General features: G+C 34.2%; 1 protein-coding gene across 5 annotated transcripts in view; it reads right to left on the minus strand.

The window, feature by feature from the left end:
- NT5C2 (5'-nucleotidase, cytosolic II) overlaps nucleotides 1-17494 on the minus strand; it is a 103736-nt gene that overhangs the window by 41644 nt on the left and 44598 nt on the right. For 2 of the 5 annotated variants that reach the window (XM_088842291.1, XM_055424744.2), the window contains exon 3: nucleotides 5437-5510. In XM_088842291.1, the coding sequence (XP_088698417.1) occupies nucleotides 5437-5510 (74 nt within the window). Of the gene's footprint in view, nucleotides 1-5436; nucleotides 5511-9652; nucleotides 10751-15828; nucleotides 15900-16882; nucleotides 17138-17494 lie in introns of those variants that run through there. The other 3 variants (XM_088842294.1, XM_088842292.1, XM_088842293.1) reach the window with 3 other exon arrangements.

The following is a 17494-nucleotide window of genomic DNA, read 5'->3' on the forward strand; positions in this document are numbered from 1 at the left end:
TTAGGAAGTTAATTCAACATGGTACAAAGGTTTTAGTCAGCACAATGAAGCCAAAAATTGTTTTTAATAAAATAAGTTATAAAGATATATGGGCTTCCCTGGTGGCTCAGTTGGTAAAGAATCTTCCTGCAATACAGGAAACCTGGTTTTGATCCCTGGGTTGGGAAGATCCCATGGAGAAGAAAATGGCAACCCTCTCCAGTATTCTCGCTGGGAAATCCCATGGACAGAGGAGACTAGTGGACCTCATACAGTCCACAGGGTCGCAAAAATCATACACAACTTAGTGACCAAACCACAATAAAGATATACAGATTGGAAAGGAAAAATTAAGTCATTTGCAGATGATATGATCATAGAGGTAGATAATTCTAAGGAATCTACAAAAGAGTTACTAGAACTAATAAGCAAATTAAGCAGGTCACAGGACACAAAAACACACTGCATTTCCAAATGCTAACGACAAAAAAAAAAAGAAAATGGAATGTAAAACACCATTTAAAACTACATTAAAATATGAAATATTTAACAGATAAATGTAACAAAATATGTATGAAACTTTTATACCAAAACTCACAAAAAACTGTTAAGATACTAAAGAAGATTAGATAAATTAAGTGATGTATCATGTTCATGGACTGGAAGATTCTACATAGTTAAGATAGTTAAGATGTCAAATGGAAAAAGGGATGAAGTCAATCATAATCAAAATCCCATCCAGGCTTTTTTGAAAAACTGATGAGTTTATTCTAAAATTTATACAGAAATATGAAGGACCTAGAATATCAAAATAATTTGAGAAAAGAATAAAGTTAAAGGACTTAACACTACCTTACTTTAAGACTAACTATAAACCTACAATAACCAGTCAAGACATGTGACATTCACTGGGATCAATGGAATAGAATATCAATAGATAGACTAACACATATTGGTCAATACAGTCACAAGATATGTATCTGACAGAGGATCAGCATTCAGAATATATACAGAAGTTCTATAATTGACAATAAAAAGATAAACAACCCAATTAAAACATAAGCATTTGAACAGGCACTTCACAAAAGAAATACATATACCCAATAAGTACATGAAGATCTTCAACATCACTAGTTATCAGAGATATACAAAATAAAGTCACAGTGAAATAACACTACATATTCACTAGTATGGCTAAAATTCAAAGGACTGACAATATCAAGTGTAGACAGGAGTGGAGCAACTAGAATTTGCATGTTTTCTGGGTATGAATTTAAAATAGTATCATTACCTTGAAAAACCATTTGTCAGTTTCCCACAAAGCAAACATTATCTGGCAATTACACTCCTAAATGTTTTCCCAGAAAAAAATAAAAATATAAATCCACAAAACGACTCCTACACAAATGTTAACAGTTTTACACACAATAGCCCCAAACTGGAAACAACCCAAATGCCCATCAATAGATAAATGGACACACAAATTGCAGCATAAAAACAAAGGGCTGCTACCTGGTCTCCCGACCCAAAAAAGAAAAGTTTAAAGAGAAAAGAGAATTTCATAATCTTCACTGGTTAGCATCACTAGTAATAAGACCTATTATGGGCCCCTGGTATCACACTCTAAGAAGGGCACATACTTCTGTGGTATTCTTCCTAAATATGCACAATACTTCAATCTATTCATGGAAAAAAAAATCAGACAAATCCAAACTGTGAAACATTCTACAAAAACATTTAACCAGGACTCTTCAAAAGCGTCAAAGCAATGAAAGATATGAAAGACTCAGGAAGTATCACAGAAGAGACAAAGGAAATATGGTAACTAAATCCAATGTGAAATTCTGGTTTGGATCTTGAATTGGAATAAAGGATTTTAGTGTAAAAACTGAAAAAAGTCCGTAGTTCAATTAACAGTATTGTACTAATGTTAATTTCTTAGTTTTTATAATTGTCCTACAGTCAACCATGGGTCAAGTAAGATGTTACCATAGGAGAGGGTAAAGGCAAACTACTACTTCTGTAACTTTTCCACAAATCTAAAAATATTTCAAAATAAAAGTTTAAAAAGTTAGGGGTAAAAAAAAGAATGAACTACCTACTGACAGACACAACATGAATGAATCACAAAAACATTATGCTAAGCAAAAGAAGGCAGAAACAGAGTATATCAGTGTATGATTCCATTTACATGAAATTCTGGAAAGGTAAAATTAATCTGTAGTGACAAAAACCCATGGGGCAAGGAGAGGGGAAGGAGGAAAAGTAACTTCACAAAGGCAATGAGGGAACTTTCTGCAGTGATAGAAAAATTCTCTATCTTGATTGCGGTGATGATGGTCGCTGGTTACACAGGCATATACATTTTGTCAAAGTAAATCTATATAATTAAAATGCATGTATTTCTTGTATGTAACTTATTCTTCAATAAAGTTTATTAAAAATTTTTAAATGAGTCCACGCTTAAAAGTATTTAACTTGAATAATTAGTGTATATTTTACATTGGGTAAACATAAAATACCATGATTGATTCTTAAACTGATATATTAAAACTTATGCACCCAAATTGTTCATTCAATAAATATTCACTGAGCAACTACTATACTCCAGATTTTAGGCCATACATAGGACACAAATTGGAGAAGGCCCAAGCCACTCCAGTACTCTTGCCTAGAAAATCCCATGGATGGAGGAGCCAGGTAGGCTGCAGTCCATGGGGGTCACTCAGTCGGACACGACTGAGTGACCTCAGTTTCACCTTTCACTTTCACGCATTGGAGAAGGAAATGGCAACCCACTCCAGTGTTCCTGCCTGGAGAATCCCAGGGACGGGGGAGCCTGGTGGGCTGCCATCTATGGGGTCGCACAGAGTCGGACACGACTGAAGCGACTTCGCAGCAGCAGCAGGACATCAATGTGAAAAAGAAACTCCTTACCCTTGAGGAACTAGCAGGCCAAAGGGGAGACAAGCAAGTGAACAAAAACTGCAAGTGAATTACAAATTGCTCTGGGGAGTGATAGACCAAGGTGTCAGGAATGCACAGAGAAGACAATGTCTCAGAAAAGGCTTCAGAGAGAATACAAGCCCTTTCCAAGAATTCATTCAGTGAGGCTATTCCACTTATTTCAGGGGTATTCATCCCAAATACTCAAAGCTTTCAAAAAAATACTTCTTTTAGTCTTGTCACTGTACTTTATGGCACACTTTTCTCATGAAAAGTCCTTAGTATTTCAAGGGTGTGGTTTGTTTGTTTAAAAACCAAAGTTATTCAGATAAAGTTTATGAATATTTATTACGGAAAACAGGTGGCAGTATGAAATCAGTAAAGTTGTTTTCCTACATGCTTTATGAAGTGAAGGCAATACCACAAGGATAGTAACAATGTTTCTCATCCAAAATAGAACTGCTGGAATAATATATATTCTCTCAAGGGGCTACTTTAAAGAGCTTTAAAGCCCTCAAAATCTTAGTGTCCTCTGTAAAATGAAGACAATAATAGAATCTGCCTCATAGGATTCTGTAAATATTAAATAAGTGATGTGAATGAGATAATCTGAAATAACCTACGTAAAACACTTAGAACGGGGCTTGGCATATAATAAGTACCTAATAAATGATAATAATCACTATATACACTTATATATAGCAAAGTATAGTGTCTAAACTAAGAATAAACATTAAAATATAAAGATACAAAAAAATATATATATATATAAAAAGAAGAAACCATAGGTAGCTTTATTTTTTTTTCCTTTGTATAGTTTCATATTTTTTTTTTTTTTAGTTTTTTTCATAAGGTAGCTTTACAGTTTAGAAACCAAGATTCACTGACTTTTTTGTTAAACAAGAGAATTCCTTTTTTAATTATTCTATAGAATATACAGTTATCTCAATGCTCAGTAACAAAATGCACCAGGCACATTACAAGTTTCCAATGAATACTTATTGAACTACTTCAATACCCGTAAGATTGCCTTAGTAACCAAGAAAAAAGTTTGTAACTTTTCAGCCCCATTAACTTCTATCTCTGCTTTAGTTAATACCCTTTTCAGCTGCCAAATGATCTTCTTTTCCCTGGACAGCAGAATTCTAGAAAGGAGAGACTGCAGGATTTTCTTCCAATTTGGACAACAAGATCTACACTGAGAAAGCATAGTGTTTCTAACTGCTTTCTGATAAGAATATCTGAAAGCATCTGTGTCCAACTGGGAAAATATAAAAGCATCTACTGCAAAAACAGCTTGAAGGTTAAAGAAAACTAAATAAATAACAAAGAATATAGAAAGAAGAAAGAGAAATTCAAATCAAGTCAGTGTATTTTTTCAGTATATAACTTGTTTGGTAAAATATACCCACATCCATGTAACAAGTACCTATAAACTGCATGTGCTCATTTTTTTACATTTTTAATATTCACTTATAGTTGCCTAAATTGAACATCAAATTGAGATTTATCTAATTTGACATGGAAGTCAATTTTCTAACACTGTTATATAAAGTTTCTGAAGATAAGTGAATTAATACATTTTAATGTTTTGTGTACTTAAAGACAATAGTTTTAGAGAAAATTTCTGAAAGACTCTTTGAGTTGTACACATATGCACGTACAAACATATAAACGTGTGTGCTCAACTCAGTTCTTCATCCCTTCTTTTTTAAGTTTATTTTTTTTATTTGAAATAAAACTGATTTGCTATGTTGGTATTAGCTTCAGGTGTACAGCAAAGTGATTCAGTTATATATATACATGCTTTTCCAGATTCTTTTCCATTACAGATTATAAGATATTGAATATATAGTTCCCTGTGCTGTACGGTAGATCCTTGTTGTTCATCCCTACTACCTCTTAAATTAAATGACATTTTGCCAGACTACAAATATTTTAATAAAACTTCATAAGTTCTCAAAATATGTTGCAACTATTGGCTAATAAACTATTTCATATATATCTCAGAGATAGAAAAGCAAAAACAACAATGCTGGTGTCTAAGGTCTATTTGATAATGAAAAAAGTAATAGCTCTAGTTTTTAAAGTCTTTACATAGTATATATGCAAACATTTCAAAAGAAAATGACACATTTTCCATTTGTCTTAAGAATAACATTGAAATTTTTAACTGATAAAAGTTTACCTGTGGTAGACAGACACAAAATTCCATCCTTGAAGAACAGCTTAATAGAGTAAAAGCCAAAACTGCACAAATACACATATTAATGCATACTTTCATCGTATCATTTCTTACCACAGTCTCTAATTTAGCACTTGTTCTACCTGTACAATCTAAATCTCAAGGAAATCTGATAATTTCAATATTCACAAATGTCAATGAAAGCAGCCTGGTAACAAGAGCTTCTGGCAGCTAAATATGTGACTACATCAACAAGTGCTTATTGAAAGGTCTAGAGTGTTGTATCCAAAGTAGTAGTTCTTAAGCAATCAGAAAGTGCTACTCACCAGCGAGTGTATAATCCATGTCAAAACCAAAACACTTTATTTTTTCCATGGCTAAACTCCGGTTCACAAACACCCTAAAGGAAAAAAAGAATAAAAAATGATAATACTGTAGCCAAAAAAAAATTAACTTCAATGGAATTATCTGGCTATCTTTCTAGATATCATTTAAATACCAATATTAAGATTCAAAATATAAATTATTCAAGTCCTCCTTATACCATAGGTGACATCAGATACTACACAAAAATATGTGAATTTTCTTATTGTGCCTTTATTTTAACAATGCTATGTACTCAAGATTTCAGAGAATCAGTTCTCCTTTTCTAAGTCTGACCCCATAAAATAGCTTATTTCTGAGATACTATAATTAATTCACTCATTTATAATTTATTTAATGAACAGAGATTCATTTAAAGCCTACCATATGCCATACACTAAAGACATAAATATAAACAGATTTATTCGACAAATACTTACCAAATGCCTACTACATACCAGGCACTGTGATATGGCAGAGAACAAAAGAGTACCTGCCTTAATGGTACTTAGATTTTAACCGATCTCTATACTTGAGGAATTCAGCAGTAGCAGGAGTGAGGCTTAAGCAACTAATTAAAGTATTTCAATAAATGCTATAAAATAACATGCAGGAGAGAGCACAAGCTGTTTGAGCTGACCTTAAACAATCAGTAGAAGTTTTCCAGTAGGACCAAGCAAGAAAGGCACTCCACACAGAATGACAAAGTAAAGATAAGGTTTGCAGTGAACCAAAAAACATTTTACTGGAGCTGGAGCTGAGTTTTCTTTCGTTTTACTTTTCTGTTTTTGCAAACGGAAGTTTTCCAGAGAAGGGAAAGAAGCAATAAAGGTTACGAAGCTAAAAAAAAGGTAGCAAGGGTCAGATTAATGAAGACTTTGTGTGCCACACTAGAGAGATGGGACTTTATCCTGCAGGCAAGAACAAATTATCAGATTTTGATGAATAAGCAGATTCAAACTTCAGAAAGATAACTATGAAGACACAAGGAAAACTAAACATAATAGTATGCAGGATCATCATCATGATGGTGCTTTGGTGTAAGTGTCAATCATCTCTGAAAATAAGGGTACCCCCTCTATCTGATCCCAAAGTTTGGTGGCCAAAATTACTGGTTTATCCTCTAATTACCAAACCTTTTCTTTGCCTTCATCTCATAAGTAACTATGAGAAATGAGAATGCTACAAATCACCCAGGAAACTTGGTAAAAATAAAGATACCTGGGCTAGGCTTCTCCCACTGACAACATAGGTCAGTAGTCTCCAAAGAGGAGTGACTGCATCTGAGGATATGAAAGACTCCCCTGGAATACAGAAGAAAGGGTTACTGCTTCTACTCAAAATTATCTCGTATTTTTAAAATGTCTAATTTGTGTATGTTTTCTACTATACACAAGTAATGATAGTGGTATAGGTAATTTAAGCATGCATCCAGAGTGATGAAATACTCAAGTCTGGAAACCATTAATCTAGATAACGACTTAAAAAGAAACCTCTTCACCAACTCAAAAACTATTGTTTTAAACTTTAATAGAAAGCTTTTCCTCTCATCTCAGAATGCATGCACCAATTTTATATGCAAATAATCAAATATTTGCTTACAATATTCTAACTGGGGGACTTAATAGGTCCTTGAATTCAGAAATGTTTTTCTCTAAAAACATCTATGCACACTAGATTAGCTTTATAAAACTCTTAGTTCCTGATAGAGATGCTACGTAAAACATTTACACTTTCTTTCCCTAAGAAAACCTGTTATTCTGGAAAATCAACCTTTATTTTGATTGGGTTAATAATGGATGGGAGAGGAAGAGTAGTGAATAGCTGAAAGATACAGGGAACTAGAGGACAAATGACACCTACTCAAATCTTTTTATTTTTATTTTTTTCAAGTATATTTTATTTATTTTTTTTAATTTTATTTAATAAATGGTACAAAGCACAATGCCAAAAATATTAACAGTTAAAATTTCACCAAATGAAAAAATACTATAGAATACACAGTTGTAAAAAGCTACATTAAGTTATTTTACAACTGCCTCAAGCTGCAAAAAGAAAAAAAACCCAATTCCCTAAGTTATCCCTCTCTCAAAATAATGCCATTTATGTTATAAACCATGAGCACCCCATCAAAAGACGGGAACTGCTTTTGTTAATTCATATATATATACATATATATACGACTCAAATCTTTTTAAAAATACCCCCAAACTCCAAATATATCACCACGACCCTTCTACCACTTCATCAAATTTCACTCTATTACTACAGACTGGAGCATCTACTTTATTATCACCCTTTTCAGTTACATAAATCCTTATGAAGGCACAAGAGAAGGTAAAGACACTGAGTAATGGTTTTAACTCTGGAAACACTGAAGCTGAGACTTTTCAAACACACTCTCAATTCAGACTAGGGGGCCAACTGGATCAAATCCTTGATCAAAGCCCAAACAGCTGACATGCCTAAAATATTCTGTGGGAATTCAGCAGGAACAGACTGGGAAGATTTTTCTATCCAGGAGAGAGATATATGGGACCACACAATAAAAGGAACAGCTTTGATTCTGACATAAGAATGATGCAAGTTGGTTTTAGACACAGCTAGAATCATACACAAAAAGACACTTGGCTGGTATCAATCACTGCTAAAGGTAGAAAGAAACAGGCCCAGCTAGATAATCCACCCACTTCTTTCTCATCCAGAAGAGAGGTTAACCTGTATTCCTTATCACATTTTTAAGAATACAAAGATGATACTATTATCCTTAGGCATTGTCCATAGAAACTCTGGGAATGATATATATCAGGAGTAAGAAAATCTGTTGTTTCTGCAAAAATAATCATTGCTAAATATCCATTAAATCACACTCTTTCCTCTTTGACTAACCAGTCACTTTATTCAATCAACATGTTTGTCGAATGCCTATTACAAAGCAGGTACCATTTTATGACATGCATCCTAGAAGCTGTCCTTTAGGGAGTAGCTAAAACTAGTAAGATTTTTTAGATGTCTAAAATTAGAAAAGATGCTTTTCTATGAAAGCAAATATCCTTTATATTTTCATTTAAAGTAACTACCCTCAGCTGCAGAAGCAACTCCTGAACTTATTGTCTCCCCTATAATTTATTACTATTATGAAACAAAAGAAAAACCTCACATATATTCTCACTGCTCCTTTTCTATCCCTAACTTAAGCTACAACATGGGAGACAGGGGCAATAGGGAATTAAATCTAATTCATGCATGAATACCTAAAGTGCATAAGCAAAGCTGTGATGACAAAAGGGAACAGCTGCATTATAGATAACTGCAGTAATACATATGCCATGATTTATAAAGATAATAAACATCCAAATGCTGAAAGTATGCATTGACTTCAGCTGAGAGGCAGCCTTGAGTCAGAAATACCACGTCTCCAGAATATAGCCTTAAAGTGAAACTGATCTCCTGGCGTCAAACTAATAAATATTCTTTACTATTATTATTTAAAAGAAAGTGCTAGGTGCTCTATCAATAAAAGGCTGATTCACCATCTCACCACACTTTTAAAACAAAAATATCATTATCTGTCTTGGGGAATCCAAAATTTTCTATTGGTCCCAGAACCTTGACTGTATCTTCATTAATGCCTGTTAACTTGTGTCACTTTTCTAAATTATTAACCAGTGGAAAATACTCCACATCTCTATCTTCAACAGCCTGCATATATTTGTGAAACTTTCCAAAGCTTACTTTAAATAAAGCACAAAACTGCCACCCTAGAAAGCATGACTGAACTAAGCATCCAACATTAAAATGCAGTTATCAGCCTGAAATTCCTATGTATTAAGTCATTTGCAAGATATAGATTTGAGCATTAAAACAACAGACACAATCTTTAGCAGACAGACCCAGAAACACTATAAAACTGAGCACAGGCATCAACACAAAGACAAATGCAACAGCTTGTACTATCATACGGCACTGCAGTAAGGCATAAAACTTGAAAAAACGCTATCCAAATAAAATAGACATTAAACAAAAGAAATGACTATTAACATAATGTGCTTTAAGAATAGGAATCTAGTATTCTCACATTAAAGGAACATGAACATGCAATTCACTAAATTTGGAATTTTGTAAATAGCAAACTCTTAATGGTTTTGAGATTTAACTTGTAATTCAAAGCAGCATTACCTCATCTGTCACTGGTTGCCGTTCTGCAAAGTGTGAAACTATTTGAGTCAACTAGTTCTTGAAGTCACATAACAGAATTCTTCTTCAAATCCCTAGTATAATTTTTGTGTGTGTGACTTTAACCTTACTTCAAAAAGACCGTTTTAGTCGGAACCAGGCCCCTCCACAGTTTGTCTCTTCTAAGACAGTGCTGGAGAAAACACCTCTGTGTCTAATTTAACTTGTCACTGGATATCACTGTTGCTCCACATGAATCCATTTGGAATAGAATTTCTCTGGCACTGGTGAACTTTATCCCTAGCTCCTCCTCCTGCCCAGGAGTCACAATTTCCTGGCCAAAGGCCCAACAACAGTTACTGCAACAACAAATGAGACTAAGGATACAAGCAAAAAATCTCAGGCATGTTTTGGTTATGGGTTTGTGTAATTATATACTCAAAGTTTGTTACAGTTACAAGTGCCTGTTGGAGAGTGCAAATTTAGATTATCAACCAAATGATGTATATGAGTGTCTTTTAATTAACAGAAAAATGCTATAAGGTGAATTTTTGTTGAAAACCTAATTTGTATCTCTCTCTCCCCAAACTAGTCTCTATTTCCTCCAGGGCACTCTCATTTTCCCCTTAAGTCTAAAACCTAGTTAACATCTTTTGATTCTTTCCTCTCCCTCAAATCCACAACATCTCACTTGCCTTTATTTAAATTTCCAAATGTCTCTAATCCAGAGCTTCCATTCTATTCAAACTGATAACAACCTGTCCAGGTCCCTCATTAACTCTCCAGCAATCATCTCTCAATGGCTCTGCCTGCGCACTAATGCCAAATTAATTGCTTTGAAGTAGTTGTACTCAAAAGTGGGGTCCATAGTCCAGTGCAGATTTGTGAAGAGCTGTTACTGATTTAAGAAACTGCAAGTATTTAGAAACTTTTACAACAATTTGACAGAAAAGTTTTGTTTGTTGAACATAATAACAAAAAATATATACTTTCATTTTATGTCTCTTCAGTTTTCAAGTAATTCGTTTTTATTATAAGTATCAATTTCTAACAGAAGAGAAGTCTTTTAGAAGAAAATGGTTCTCCAACATAGATGAGAAGCACTGTCCTAAGGCCCGGCTCTAATCTTGTTGCTCTCCCTCTTAATAACCTTTAGACATTCCTCACTACCTACTACCAAATACATTACAATTTTTAAAAAAATCTTCTAGGAGTTCAAAGCTTTCATTATCTTTCCAAAATCAGTTTTATCTCACGTTGCTCCACATCACACACCTTCAGTTCAGTTCAGTCACTCAGTCGCGTCCAACTCTTTGCAACCCCATGAATCACAGCACGCCAGGTCTCCCTGTCCATCACCAACTCCCAGAGTTCACTCAAACTCATGTCCATCGAGTCGGTGATGCCATCCAGCCATCTCATTCTCTGTCGTCCCCATTTCCTCCTTCCTTCCCAACATCAGAGTCTTTTCCAGCGAGCCAACTTGTCGCATGAGGTGGCCAAAGTATTGGAGTTTCAGCTTTAGCATCAGTCCTTCCAATGAACACCCAGGATTGATCTCCTTTAGAATGGACTAGTTGGATCTCCTTGCAGTCCAAGGGACTCTCAAGAGTCTTCTCCAGCACCACAGTTCAAAACACATCTTAAGTCCTAGTAATTAAAATGAGCTACTTGTTATTGCCTAAAAGTTCTCTGAAGCTTTGTTTATACTGTTCCCCATACATGAAACGTCCTTCTTAGTTATCTCTACCTTATTTTTTAAGACCCAGAAATTTCAAGACTCTTGAAATTTCTTTAAGAAACTCTTCTGGCCATGCCAGAGAACTATTATAACAATGATGCCCCTGGGTCTCAGATTACTTTTTTTATTTAATTAAAGATATTTCACCAACAACTAAAGTTCTGTAATATGATGCATGTGAGCAGTTCTGGCACTTCTATATTTTATCATATACATAAACTGTTTAATTCCCTTATTCTTTACTGGATTATAATCTTGGAGACAAGGATTTATTGCCTTCCCAACAACTAGACACAATATTCAACTGAATTAAAAATTAAACTAAAAAAATTTAAACTAAAAACTTAATAGCAATTAGTGACTGCCAGAGCTGTGAAGAAGAAGGAATGGGCGATTTGCTTTGGGGGATAATAAAAATATTCTGAAATTAGTGCTGTTGGTTGCACACCTCTCGAGGGTATACTTAAAACCACTGAACTATACTCTTTAAAGTGTGAACTGAATGGTATGTGAACTGTATCTCAATAATGCTGTTATTCAAAAATCATAATGACAAGACCTTAGTCTGCCTTTATGCTTCCATTCTTCAGAATGCTAGTGATCTTAAAAAAAAATTCTAATTTATGAAAATGGATGCTTAAAATTTGAAAGTTTAAATACCTCGAATATACAGACACAACAAGAAATTGTGGACTAGATTATAAAAGTAAAGTCACTGAAGCATCAGTTTTTTCAAAAATTTCCAGCCAACACTTTCTTACTAATTTGTCTGAATATTTTCTCTGAGGAACATCCTCAGGAAGGATACATTATCAGATTATGCCATGAGAACAGCACCCTGTGCTTCAAAAGTCTGAATAAGCATGCTATCATTTCTAAAATAATACATGAATTATTATAATTTTTCTTATTCAAATACTCAACATAAAAAAGTCCCAGTGAAGAGAATGTGGAGGTATACAAAGAAGAAAATTAAAAATGGTTAAAATTTAAGATGCATCAACTGTAAAACTCACTCATATTACATGCCATTAAAAAAGGGCCAGGAGGGGCGCCCAAGAAAAGTCAGAGTCTTGTAAAGCTAGGATTATCAAAGGACTATATCCATAGTACAAGGAAAAAGGAGAACTAAATCTGCAATATAGAAGAAACACACAAGGACATTTGTGCATCTTGACCCTGACACCAAGTCCAAGAAACGGGAAAAAACTCCCCCTGAGAATTTGAACAATAAATCTGGTACGTTTGTGGTTTAAATTTACCCTGCTGGCATGGTTAATGTTGCCCCTACGTGACTGACAGAAATGAAATTCTCTCTAGAAGAACTCAACTTAATTCCAGGTGGTATACTGCTAGATGTAGCCCAAATTCAGAAATGTCTAAATGTGAAAAAAATGTGTATCTTAAAAAGTGATAAACAAAGACTAATAAGAGTAGCAATTATGCTATCTTTCCCCAAAGATTTCAAAGCATACTTTAAGCAGAATCTCTTTAAAAGACATTAAAATTCCCTTCACTTTCAACCTCAAATGAAGAAACTGCAGTAATGAGAGCAGAATGGTAGGGAATAAGAAAGAGGACTAACAAACAAAGAATACATAAATTAAGGGAGAAACTGGGAACAATGGCAGTACTTCTGAAAATTACTGTTCAAAAATGTCAGTCTAAATAAAAACAGCTTTTTACAATCTTTTTTTCCTACTTTGCCTTAAATTCTTTACTTTTTCTCCCCAATTTTTCAAAGTAAAAACCAATGTATAGAAGATAATTTATAAAATACAGCAAAATATTAAGGTTGAATTCTGTGGAATAAAAATCAGAGAAGAAAATATGTTTGTCCATGTTATCATTAGGCCAAATTAACAAGCGTGCTGTTTGTGCCCATAATGGAAAACAGAGGTCAAAATCTAGAACTTAAAAGCAAATGACAAAATTGATTTTGGCTTCTCACCTAAAAGACAGCAGGCTCTAGTAATAAAAGGCATTCTGAACAGCTCGAGAAGACGAGGGATCAATCATTACAATGAAAGAAGAATGTATTTTTCCCCCCTTGCATTACACATCCTAGAGTACCTATATTTTTCCAAATATATTCCTTTGACTATGCTAAACAATAATAATTTATAAGATTTTAAATAAGCAAGTTGAGTTTCTCAAGTCTCATTCCCCCTCCAACTTCATTGAGGTATAATTTACTTCAAGTGAAATTCACTCATTTTAAGTGTGAAGATTGGTGAGTTTTGGCAGTTGTATACACCCATGTAACAACTACCACAATCAACTCAAATTATTCCTTCATGTCCTTTTACAATACTCTCCCCAACCCATGACCACAAAATACCACTGATCTATGCTGTCACTGGTTTTCATGTAGATGGAATCAAACACCATGTAATCTATGTCTGGTTATTTTTCTTAACACAATAGTTCTGAGACTCATTCATGTTATTACATGTATCAAAAATTAGTTCCTTTATTCCAGAGTAGTATTCCATTGTATGGATATACCACAATTTATTTACCTATTCAATTACTGGATATTTTGAGTTGTTCCCAGTTTTTGACTATCGTAAATAATGATGCTATGAACACTCACACGCAAATCTGTATGGATTTAATGGTTTCATTTCTCTTGGAGTAAATACCCAAAAGTGGAAACATTAGTCCATTTAATAAGTGTATGTTTAACTTTAAAAGACACTGTCAAAATGTTTTTATTTTGCATTCTCATCAACAATGCATGAGAGTTCCAGTTGCTCCACATTGTCAGTGTTTAGTCATTCTAGTGGGTCTGCAGTGATCCATCACTGTGGTTTTAATTTGTATTTCCCTATGACTTCCTTAGTGACTCAGATGGTAAAGCATCTGCCTACAATGCGGAAGACCCGGGTTCAATCCCTGGGTTGGGAAAATCACCTGGAGAAAAAAATGGCAACCCACTCCAGTATTCTTGCCTGGAAAATCCCATGGACAGAAGAGACTGGTAGGCTATAGTCCATGGGGTCGCAAAAAGTCGGACAGGACTGAGCAACTTCACAATGGCTCTAGTGGTAAAGAAACTGCCTGCCAACGCAGGAGACGAGATAACAGATTCGATCCCTGGGTCAGGAAGATCCCCTGGAGGATGGCATAGCAACCCACTCCAGTATTCTTGCCTGGAGAAGCCCATTGATAGAGGAGCCTAGCAGGCTACAGTCCATAGGGTCACAAAGACTCAGAGGCAACTGAAGCGACTGAGCACGCAAATGACTAATGATGCAAAGCATCTTTTCAAATGTTTATTGGCTAAGTCTCTTTGTGTGAAGAATCGTTTACAAACTGGGTTATTTGTCTGTGTCATAAGAATTCTTTAGGTATTTTGGATATAAGTTCTTTACCAGATATATATGTATTGAGAATATTTTCTCCCAGTCTACAGCTTACCTTTTTATTTTCTTAATGTTGTCTTCTTAAAAGCAGGGGTTTATTTTTTTTAATTTTGATAAAGCCCAATTTATCAATTTTATCTTCCATGTTTTTATTTTTTATGTATTTAAAGAGAAATCTTTACCTAATTCAAAGTCACAATCATTTTCACCTACACTTTACTTTAAACTTTTATATTTAGGTCTATGATCATTTCTGTGTTTTTTTTCAATATATATACAATTGAGGCAAAGGTTGAGATTCATTTTTTTTCTTTATGAATGTTTAGTTGTTTCAGCACATCTGTTAAATAGACTACCATTGACTAACCATGGCATCTTAACTGAAAATCAACTGAATGTATGTGTGGGTCTACAAACTTCCTATTAGGTTTCATGATCTCTCTATATATCTATCCTTACACTAATAACACACTGTCTCGATTACTGTAGGTTTACATAAGGCTCAAGTATAATTTTTGATGATTTAACTCTACTAATAATCTTTTTCTATTACTCATTTGGGAAATATTTCATAGATATAAAAATAATCACATATACCAACACTCTGAATATAAGAATCATTTCATCCCAAAGTAGAAACTTTATCCATTTATTTCAAAAGATAGCAAAGGAAAATAAAAGCTGATTTCATTTATAAGCTCCATGCAATTCAAATGCACTTGTTCATTACCTATTCAGAAAGTACAAGAATTGCTTCATGGATCCCTAGAAATAATCTAAAAGAATACTCCAGGCTTTATAGTGTCCTCTGACTTACACAAATCTTTTTTTAACCAACCAATTCTAACATATGTTTTACTATGGGGAGCTGGGGGTGGGGGGGAATTACTAAGAACTTTGACTGTGTTGAGAAATATAGTTCTTCTTAAATCTATAAACCAGCTTTATAAATAACCACTGTACAAGCCTGACAAATATTACCAGCATCCATGATAATATGTATCATAAAAATTGTTTAATAAAAACTGCAAGCTTATAGCTAGAGCTAGAAGGAAAGAAAATATACAAACCTGAAGAGGCAGTCCTCTCATAATTTTCACATTTAAAGAAACCTCAAAATTCCAGTGATGTCATGAGAGGTCTAAAAATAATACAGAATTATTTATACCTATGGTTGCTCTTTTTAACTAATAATGAGGCTTTATAAAATAGCAGTAAAATGGGCCAATTTTATTTTGCTCATAATCAATACATGACTAGATTAAAATAAATTATAAACACAAGACTCTGAAACTACTTTAAAATTTCTACTAGAAAAAAATTAAGAACTTCAAGAAAATCAAAATTTTAATTGCACTGTATTTTTAAAGAGTTTTTTTTTTTTCCTTCTTTTTCTGAGGGACTCGGTGTCCTATTTGATCAAAGGGGATGTTTCTCTGGAATTAACCAGGTCAAGTTATGCTTGAAGGTTAGAACGTTAACAGGATGTAGCTATTAACTTGCATGTCACCTACGATAGCGGTCAGAAAAAGAATATCAATAATAATTCAAATTCTGAAACATAAAAGACCATAAAGACAATTAAAAAAACCCCACAGAACTATTTTATATCGCAAAATAAAGAGGAACAGGGGATTCCACTTGAAATTATTTTTGTCTACAAGTGACCAGAAAGAAACAAAATCACAGGTTGCTTTTCAATCTTTCACACCATTTTCTAAAGGTACAAATTATTTTCAAATGCACTTGAATTTTTAAATTTCACTCATTTCTATGTAAAACTCTTTGGTAAGACACTACAGTTTGCTTCCAATCTTCATAAACACTTTCTACTGAAAAACAAAGTGAGAGTTTACCACAAGGTAAGCAGGGTGCTTATCTCTCACTGAATTTCTATGAAGATTATCCACCCTCAATGCCGTCTATCCAAATAGCAACTGTAACTTTACAGCAGATTACATGTGAAACACTAGCAATGTAAACTTTCCGCTGAATTTCTTCCAATCTCTCCCCCATCTCCACTCAGACTGGTAGCACTGCTTATTAATCTTCCAATTCACTCAGATGACTAGAACATCTCTTCGCTGAGAAAAATGAGGAGTAAAGAATAATAAACTCACTTACCCTTCCTTAGACATTCTCAAAGATCTACTTCCTCTGGAAGAGAATACAGGATCAACAAACAAGCTTCACTGATCTCTTGAGAACTGTAGCTCATTTGTTAAAGCACAGAGAACTCAGGCCCTGAGAGGCCCAACAAATTCGGGCAAGATGCCGAACCCTAAGCAGGCAATATCTCAGAGACCAATATCTTCAGCTTTAAATACTTAAAAACCAAAGAATAATAGGAAAAAATTGAAGAGCAGGAAAAATAACTGATGGTCTAAACTGTGTAAGACTGGCCAGTTTAGGCAGGAGACTATCCAAATGGCAAGTTCCCGTAAGAGACAGGAATCGTTACTGGCAAACACACAGAAAAAGCAAATTTACCCCCTAATGAGGCCCGCCAACAGTACGCAAACAATGTGAGTTTCACAGAATGGAGCGGCCCTAGTCAGTTCAAATTATTTAGTTTACTCTCAGAGAAAAAAAAAAAAACATAATACACAGTACTATATTTTAATTATCAGTTTAGTTATTTCCTCCCTTAGAAAATGAACAATGCGAACTACAAGAAAAATAAGTATTTATGTGCCGATCATATTACAGGAGTAACCTAAAGTATTTCCACACTGT

Source organism: Moschus berezovskii, chromosome 12, assembly GCF_049115385.1.
Source record: "Moschus berezovskii isolate FMDL1 chromosome 12, NW_MosBer_1.0, whole genome shotgun sequence".
NCBI lineage: Eukaryota > Metazoa > Chordata > Mammalia > Artiodactyla > Moschidae > Moschus > Moschus berezovskii.